The following is a 9,195-nucleotide window of genomic DNA, read 5'->3' as shown; positions in this document are numbered from 1 at the left end:
TATATATATATATATATATATATATATATATATAGAGAGAGAGAGAGAGAGATGAGCGATCAAATGCAAACCACCCAATTTGTACAAATCGTACAAATCACTCTCATCCGTCGATTTCATTATTTAATCTTATGAAAAAATTTCATAAAATTGTTTAATCTTATGAAATTATTTCATATATGGTAATAAAATTGTTTCATATAATACTTGATGAAATTTTAATGAAATTGTTTCATGTAATTTTTTAAAATTAAAATAATAAAGAGGTTAATATCCATGATTAATACCTTCCACAATAAAAATGATTATCAACCTCTCATAATTACAAAAAAATGAACAAAATGAAAAAATATGGTCAGTTGAATGAGATTTATACAGTTTGTACAAATAACGTAATTTACAAAGTAAGCATCCTCTATATATAATCAAAACCATGTAATAACAATGACTGAAATGACTTTTGTTTTGTCAAACCTGAGTTTTCCAATTTTGTATTTTTAACTTTTTATCGATTAGTTTCATACTTGCTATGAAAAATAGAGTAGCCTAAATTGAAGATCAAAGGAGCCGAAAACATTCAATGTTGAGGCTTTTACACATCTGATATGAATATTGATTATTTTGCGGTGAAAAAAAGGGACCATATTCCCCTCATTATACAACACAAACAAAGATTCATCTCCCAAGGATTAGTCGATGCACGTAAACTCACTCAACAACAACAATATTATAATTTTATAATACGATTATAACAGTCTATATCTAATAACATGTAACGACATTTTCCTTGTACATTTCCAATGATACCAACACAACATAATTTTACTTTAATTGATGTTTCCAACAACCAATGTTTTTATATTGTGAATGCACTCATCGTATTCGCCTTGTCTTACTCTTCCACAGGAGGATCCACCCACCGCCCATGCTCTTTAATTAGTTGAATCAATGCATCTGTTGCATTCTCCATTGCAATGCCTCGTTTTACAACAGTCTGCACCATTCAATCACCACATTAATACATACATATATATATATATATATATATATGTATATGTATGTATGTATAAATACATAATTGGAAAACAAACAAGACTTTGTTTCATACCTTTCCAACATAAAGATCGATCTTTCCAGGAGCACCGCCAACATATCCAAAGTCTGCATCAGCCATCTCTCCTGGTCCGTTAACTATGCAACCCATAATCGCAATCTGCCACCCATAACAACAACAACAACAACAAAATAAACTCACATAATCTATTTGATAAACACAACAACTTTAAATGTCATTCAATCAGTCAGCAGCAGGGATTACCGAAACACCAGGCAAATGTGATGTTTTTTCTCTAATTTCTGCACTTATCACTTGAAGATCAAATAGAGTTCTACCACAAGACGGGCATGACACATATTCCTGCATGCATCTCTTTACCATTATTACCAACAACAAATATATATATACATATAGCAAATTAAATAAATGATTCATTCATTCCCTACCGTTTTAGTGTTCCTCATCCTGCATCCTTGAAGCAGATTGAAAGATGTATTCCTCAGAAATTCAAAATCTTGATCTGGAGCTTCTAATAAGATACCATCTCCAAGTCCATCAACTAAAAGAGCACCTGCGTTGGCACCCGCACTAATAACCAAATCATCCCTGCCATTATGTGCAACAGTTTTAAATTACTTGTAAATAATTCTAAAACAAGGAAAGGGAAAAAAACATAACTAAAACGTTCTAAATCGTCATCAATCTCGTTCTTTCTTATATTGACATGGCTCAGTGAGTTACCTCGGAATTCCCTTCGGGAACTGTATGTGGTGAAGAACAGGAAAGTTCAGTGAATTTTCTGAAAGATACTCAAATAACCTGTTAGCATGAAGACATGTAATTATCCACACTGTCACAACAAGATGGCCTAAATCTAACTATATTTTTATCATCATGGTTGCCATTCTTTTTGGATGGAATCTTCCTCCTCCAGTATGAGTGCATTTGGTATGCAGACAGGCTGGACAGGACGAACTGGACGGCCAAGAGTGAGGCACATGGGTGAAAGAATTGTGCAACATTTTATGGTTTTAATTTGACATGGGTAGTTTAGTAATTTACCAATCTTGTCCCATCTCCCAAACATCATGTATAATTTTGATATTTTTACCCCACTCGGTACTGTCTGGTCCTAGTCCTAATGTTGCACCAAACGTCAGACAATAAATTTTTGTATTTATTGTTTCGTCTTATCACGTCCTGTCCCACCTACCAAATGCAACTGAACTAATGCATGTGCTTATTGATTAGTGATAAGTATACCTCCTAGCAGCATGTACTCTGCCAGTTTTTTCCTCTGTATATGGCAGATCATGAAGAATCATTGTAGCATCAACGCTCTTTAGAATTTCTAGCTCCTCATAGGGCTCGTCACCACGTACTGACACGACCAAACGTGTGCCTGGACGTAAAGATAATTTATGGGGTATGAGAACCAAAACTGGCATGTGGTAATCGAGTGCTACTAATAAATGGCGCCTTGAAAAGTGAAAAATACCTTCTTGTAAAAGCTTATTAGCTCCGGTTGATAATTCCTTTAAATTTACCAAGACCAAGGCGTTTGGCAAAGGCTTTGTCAGCTGTTCTGATAAAGGAGTTATAATTCCCATACTGACATCAATCAACCTTTTAAGAGCTAGCCGCTGCCCATTGATACAAAAATTTATAATGTCATTTCAAGTCTCAAATAGAATTACACACCAAGCCACCCAAAGGATATTATATATACGTCAAGAGAAAATTGAAGAAAAGGTTCCTTACAGCATCTTGATCATCGGCCGGTGGGAGCTCTCTCAATAAGATAGAATCTACGGTTGCAAGATCCTGAATCAACACCATATATTATGAGTTAACAAACATATATATTATGAAACATAAATGGGTCCTTATAAAACATTGTAACAAAGAATGAACTAACCTTAAATGGCATACCAAGAACAAGTTTTGCTGCTAATGATCTATAGAAGAGTTCAGGTGTCTGACAGAAATGAAAATTGCGAAAAGTTAATGATAGAAATGTGAAAGCTGCGCTCACTGAACAGTGGAGTGTATCAGGGAAGTTCATAATGGATACAGAAATGGAATGAAAGAAGCTACAGAACAGAGTATGACCTTCAATTGATCCAGGGAAACAGACATGAGAACAGAGCCATCACGGTGGAGCACACCTCTAAAATCCACCTCTTCACCCTGCCACTCATTTAAAGTAGAAGTTGCTATTTTAAGAAGAAAAACAAGCAACAATTAAATCGACATATTAAGATTTTGAGTTAGAAGCCAACCTCCTTTTGCACAGGCAAATCACCAGTTCTCCGTTGAAAATCAAAATATCGTCTATGCTTCTCTTCAAATGGTGCCTAGGAAGGTAAGTGCAATAATGATTAGAGTAAGTATGGTTCTCAGAGAACTATAAGACTCAGAATACGTAAGTGTTTTTAATCAGTAAAGGACAGTGCAAAAACCTACCACCCCTTGTTGAATTTTGGATGCTTTCATACCAAAGTTGGCCAATTTTCTACAGGGGTCAATTTCTTCCTCTGGAGGTTCTGTAAGGGAAACCCTGATAGTATCACCAAGACCATCCTGTATACAAGACAACTTTAAGCAAGCATTAGCCAAAAAATGCATAGGCATGGCATAGAAATGGAGGAGATGAGCACAAATGGAGGAGATAAAAGATTACATAAACAACATAAATGGCTTTTGAACTGTTAATGTGATATCTAAAAGCTCATTCATATTGGTAAAAATTAATGAGCATGAAAAAGATGACCTGAAGAAGTGTCCCAATGCCAATTGCAGATTTCATACGTCCATCCTCACCCTCACCAGCTTCAGTGACTCCCAAGTGCAATGGATAATCCCACCCCTGAACATACATTTCAGCTACAAGAAGGCGATATGCTTGAACCATGATCACTGGGTTGCTTGCTTTCATTGAAAATACAAAATTATGGTAGTCTAACTTCCTACAGATTCTAGCAAACTCAAATGCAGATTCAACCTGTGAAATCAAAATTTGCATGGCATAAGTGAAGTTTGAAGGGAAATCAATCGAATCTAAAAGTATGCTAGAGGAGCTGCTTACCATCCCCCTAGGAGAATCACCATAGTAGCTCATGATACGATCTGAAAGACTCCCATGGTTTGTTCCTATGCGCATTGCCCTTCCATATTTCTTGCATTTCTCAACCAGCGGAACAAAAACCTGGTGTAACAGATAATACCTTTATGAGACCTATGTATCCATTCTATCTCATGAATTTTATATTACATAAAATAATGTGTGATCATTGTGTAGTAAGAATATTATTTTCTTTATTCAACCGTGCAAAAACTCAATGAACCCTGACAATGAAAAATAAATAAAACGTGCCATAAAACATGTAAGATTAGGGTTCTCTACTCCTACAGAAGTCGGTCAAAATACTATATGTGATAACAAATTGGTTGAAGAAGACAGACTTATCCTAGTCACAGAACATTAACATGGTATAGAAACAATAAGAAACCATGTGCTTGCTCCTGAACCCAAATTTATTACTCTTCCAGTTTCCCATCAACTGAGGCTAGTTGCCTTCAACTTGCCAGGAATTGGTTGCCAGGTCGGTGGTTGCTGATCTCCTTTTGGTACTAAAACCACGTTCGATTGATAAGAAATGTCGATGAGCAAAGTTGATGCATTGTTCAGAAATAGTTTTATATGGCAGAGAGCAAACAATAATGCACAGACAGCTGGCACCTATTCCCACTTGCTAACAGAATGGAACGAACTTTCATGATTGGAAGAAGAAACAAGATAGGACAGTGATTTCAACAAATAGTTATATACGGAGTTGAGTAATTGTGCATGGTTTCCTTCACACCATGATCTTTTTGGCTTCTATAGAAATAGAGAACTTTTAAGAAAGTAATAGAGAAGAAAGAAAGAGCTTGTGTTTTTATACTGTCAGAGAGAGGTTGTTATACTGGAACAAACAGAAGATATAATTCAGGTGTTCCATCTCTATCCAAGAATTCCTTTTCACCCTTTTCCTCAATCTCTTCTTTCTAAAGGCTACTACTTCGTAATGAAACTATTTATTTTTAAACTAACAGTAGAGCAAAGATTGCAAGAGTGAAATGATTGAAGGTTGATCAACAGTTTCACCTGCTCAATGTGCTCAAGTTCTTTTTGATAATCATCGTCTGTATACTCCAATTGCTCAAACTGAGCCCGTCGATCAGCTGCAAGAAAGAGCATCACAAGATTGAACCATTTGAAAGGAAGTATGACAAAAACGACAAGATGTTAAGTATGTACCAAAATTTCCAGGATTGACACGAATTTTATCAAAGCATTCAGCAACCCGCAGAGCAACTGAAGGAGCAAAATGAATGTCTGCCACCAGAGGTATGTTATAACTGCAAACACCCAGGATGCATGAGATAACAGAAACATACTGATTCCAAAAAGTAGAGAAGTAGACCTACTTCTTTTGAACAAGGGTGTTTTTAATGTCAAAACATGCATCTGCCTCTTTTTTCCCTTGAACAGTTATTCGAACAATATCAGCTCCTCTATCAGCTATTTGCATGACCTGTTATACAAACGATTAAACCACTTGGCATCAAGTTGGCAAAATATAGCATGATGCAGGTGATGCAAGGATATAAGATTTTATATCTTTTCAATTTCTTTGAGTTTGCTGAAAGCAAGTGGTGTGGCCCATCAACATTACATTCTAATAGAACATGGATATACTTTCACAGCACTGATATGTTGCATTAGTCAGATGGGGAAAATATAAGAAACAGATGTAATAACAAAGTGAGGTAGTCAGTCGCTTAAGGTTGCAATACATCTGCAGGACCAGTGCCCAATTTTCACAGTGATTGCAACACGTGGATTTGAAACTTCCAAGACGTATAATTTTTTAAAGTAAATAATATTTATATACGGGAAATGAAACATACACACTGTTCTCACCTTTGGTGAGGTTGGAACCCTTGACCTTTGGGAAGGTTGAGTTACCAGGTAGGGCCGGGCCAATGACCCTTTGGTGAGATACAAAATTTTGTTTTAAATGACCCAAAGTTAAAACAATTGACATGACATTAGAACTTGCAGGTCCATGTGAAGCACAAATCTACTTTTCCACGTAAGGTGGTTGTTAGATCATAGTAACAGAAGATTATGAAAGACAACAACTAAACTGAGATTGGCAGCAACATATCAAGATATACCACTTAAAATGTTGATCATGGTAGAATTAGCAGATTTTACTGTCAATTGGCCAGGTTCCAATATGTTAGAAAGGAGATTACCAAAGGCAATCCAGGAGAGTTGAAAAACAAGGAAATGCAAGCACCTGTTCCACAGTTGCGGCCACGTCCTTAGTATCAGTTGTGGTCATTGTTTGAATTCTTATGGGGTGTTCGCTACCAAGAGCTACATCTCCAACCATTACTGTGCAGGTTTTCCTCCTGATGGTTTTATGTGTGGATTCACAATACTTCTGTACAGGAACTACCAGAAACAAATAAACTCTGTCAGGAACTTGACCCCCGCATATCAGTGCTTACATATCATGAAGATGAATTGTACTCAACCAATGAAACTTTAAAGAAATAAACACTCATAAATTTTAATGCTTGTTGTGATGCAAGCTAGAATCGGGTACACATTCTTAGTAACTGCATTCACATGATCAACAAGCTAGCAAGTAGCTTATGAGCCTAGTGGAAAGTTGTCTACGCCTCCTCATTCCCAGGAACCAAATGAGATACAAAATACAATACCCCATCACTTGCTTAGCTTGCATCAATCGGAAGGGCATAAATCATAATATTGCCTTTAGATTACTAGGATATTGCAGCTTTAAATGTATGCAATAGACAGGTTGATAACTGCAAGCATAAGAGTGAACAAACAGTAAAGCATGTACCTAATAGAGGACTCCCTTCAGAAGCAGGCCGAAGTTCTGCAATATCTGAACCAGGGTTTGAATTTTTTATCACACATATCTTGGTTCTATGAAATTTAACCCTCTTCAAGTCTGAAACTTTGATAAAATCTGAAGTTTTTGCAAACCCCAAGCCATTGTCCCTGCCTAAACTCGAAAGGGCAGCTGCAGCAGCTCCAGTTGCCATTATCACAGACAAAATTTCACAACCTTAACAATCCTGAAACATAAGAAATTGGAATTAATAAGCCTTTCATACTAAGCTGATACTAACTACAACCTCCATTAGATGGATCAAGTCAAAGAAATTGATAATTCTTAAGCGCTCCCACCTTTCCACACCAAAAAGGACACCCAAGAGCATCTCAACAAATTCTTCAAATTTGACTAAAATGGAGAACCAAAATCTCCAAAAAAGTAACATTCAGCTCCAAAAGTTTCTCCACGTAGGAGATTACATCATCATTTATATTAAAATATTAAATACACTTTATTATCCCAACAAACTTCTAGTATTTAATTGGTAGAAACAATAGAAAATCTCTCTCCATTTTGGAGATTTTTACCCCTCTTTCCTACTTTCTCCAAGAAACTTTTGGGGGTCTATTGGAGCAGAGATCTAAGATAAAAACTCCAAAAACTCCATTTTCTCCGTTTGAAGAATCCATTGGAGATACTCTGACTTCCGGGATCAAACAGACAAATTTCAACTTTGGAACCGACTGGTTTCTTAATTTTTGGAGAAATATTTGACAACCACACAAGCAATTGTGACAGATCCTACAAGTTGAAGGGCCTATAAGCGTAGCAAAATCCATACTAACTTTAATTTGTAAAACTACAAATACGACATCAGAAGGCATATCCTATCTATGATACAGTGAACAGAGGAAGTAACTAGCTTATTTGGAAAAAATTCTTCACATATTTGAAAATCGAAACCTAATTTCAAGATTTCCTTGATATTTTAATCAATATATACACAAGAAAAGCAAGTCGATAACACAATAATTCATAATCAACTTCTTACAACTCGCCTAACAGAGTAACTTCCACAAAAAATAATCAATCTCCAGATAATTGCTTGATTAAATTCTACAAAAGAATCAATAAAACCTCACAATCACAAACTTCTTTTGATCCTTTGAGAGAGACACACTTAATCGTCAATTTTAGACCATTACAACAGAAATCAATAAACTTGTTCATCAAACGAACAACTTAAAGAACCGGATTGAAGAAGAGTAAGCGAGAATGAGCGATATGCACCTTGTGGTCGAGTAAAATGTAAGGCGAGACAGTGGATATTTGGAGTCGAAGAAGACAATGGAGGGGGTGTGTGTTCATATATAAGAGAAGCAATGGCTTTCAGAAAAAATAGGTAGGATTGGATTAAATAAAATCCATTCCACTACACGACAATTTGGCATCAAACGTTTTCATCGATCCAATGCCATACAAAATTCGAGGGTCAATTATGAAAATTTCCTATTGTGTTTAGAATGCCCCTTCACTTCATCTCAATTGCATTTCAGTCCCTGCGATTGGTTTCTTTTTACACAAATTCCATCTCTGACCAGCATCTTCTTTTATAATCTTTTTTGTTTTGGTAAAATAGGGGTAGTAAAACTAAAAATCTCTAAATATATATATATATATATATATATATTTAACTATAATTTTATTTTAATATTTTAAAATTAATTATATTATCGACATATATAATGCAATTAATATCTTAACAATTTCCTTTTATGAAAATTGTAATTTTCAACATAAATTTTGTACAAACGCACATTCTCTCCCACCAAATGAAATAAATATATATATATTTTATAGAAGGTAAAAAGAGAGTAATTATTTTAGAGATTCCGTAGATGGAATTTTTATATTCTTTATCATTTTTTTTCCATTTTAAATAAAAAATACATATATAAAATAAAAGGATTATGTATATATGTATTATTGCATATATAGTATATAATATTATATATTATATCTATACTATATTATAATGCATTTGGCTAAAACTCTTAAAAACTCTTAAACTCTTAAAACTCTTAAACTCGTTCATCTCTATCCGATTTCATCCCATAACTGAATCCGTGTAACTAACTGCATATAAACACAATCAAATACAGGATAAACATCTTATTTTAAATATAAAAAATCTAAAATATAATTAGGATAATC

At 34.9% G+C, this 9,195-nt stretch overlaps 1 protein-coding gene across 1 annotated transcript; it reads right to left on the bottom strand.

The window, feature by feature from the left end:
• Positions 1-680: 680 nt before the first annotated feature.
• LOC112508761 (4-hydroxy-3-methylbut-2-en-1-yl diphosphate synthase (ferredoxin), chloroplastic) lies at positions 681-8,326 on the bottom strand. The gene is made up of 20 exons (XM_025113506.1): positions 8,272-8,326; positions 6,985-7,221; positions 6,409-6,566; positions 5,531-5,637; positions 5,361-5,461; positions 5,208-5,284; positions 4,146-4,265; positions 3,831-4,061; positions 3,524-3,640; positions 3,340-3,414; positions 3,170-3,247; positions 2,976-3,035; positions 2,819-2,881; positions 2,556-2,700; positions 2,321-2,459; positions 1,799-1,876; positions 1,504-1,663; positions 1,319-1,417; positions 1,109-1,213; positions 681-994 (listed from the first exon to the last, which is right to left on the bottom strand). Exons 2-20 carry the CDS (start codon positions 7,187-7,189, stop codon positions 893-895), a joined length of 2,220 nt encoding a protein of 739 aa, XP_024969274.1. The 5' UTR covers positions 7,190-7,221; positions 8,272-8,326; the 3' UTR covers positions 681-892.
• Between the last annotated feature and the right edge of the window lie 869 nt (positions 8,327-9,195).

This window comes from Cynara cardunculus (genome assembly GCF_001531365.2).
Source record: "Cynara cardunculus var. scolymus isolate 2C chromosome LG 1, CcrdV1, whole genome shotgun sequence".
Classification (NCBI taxonomy): Eukaryota; Viridiplantae; Streptophyta; class Magnoliopsida; order Asterales; family Asteraceae; genus Cynara; species Cynara cardunculus.
This window is presented reverse-complemented; position numbering and strand designations above follow the sequence as displayed.

Coding starts and splice junctions, on each gene's coding strand:
- LOC112508761 (XM_025113506.1), bottom strand. CDS start 7,189: ATGGCAACTGGAGCTGCTGCAGCTGCCCTTTCGAGTTTAGGCAGGGAC. Junction 4,062..4,145: donor GTGATTCTCCTAGGGGGATG/GTAAGCAGCTCC, acceptor TTGATTTCACAG/GTTGAATCTGCATTTGAGTT. Junction 3,641..3,830: donor GCATTGGGACACTTCTTCAG/GTCATCTTTTTC, acceptor TCTTGTATACAG/GATGGTCTTGGTGATACTAT.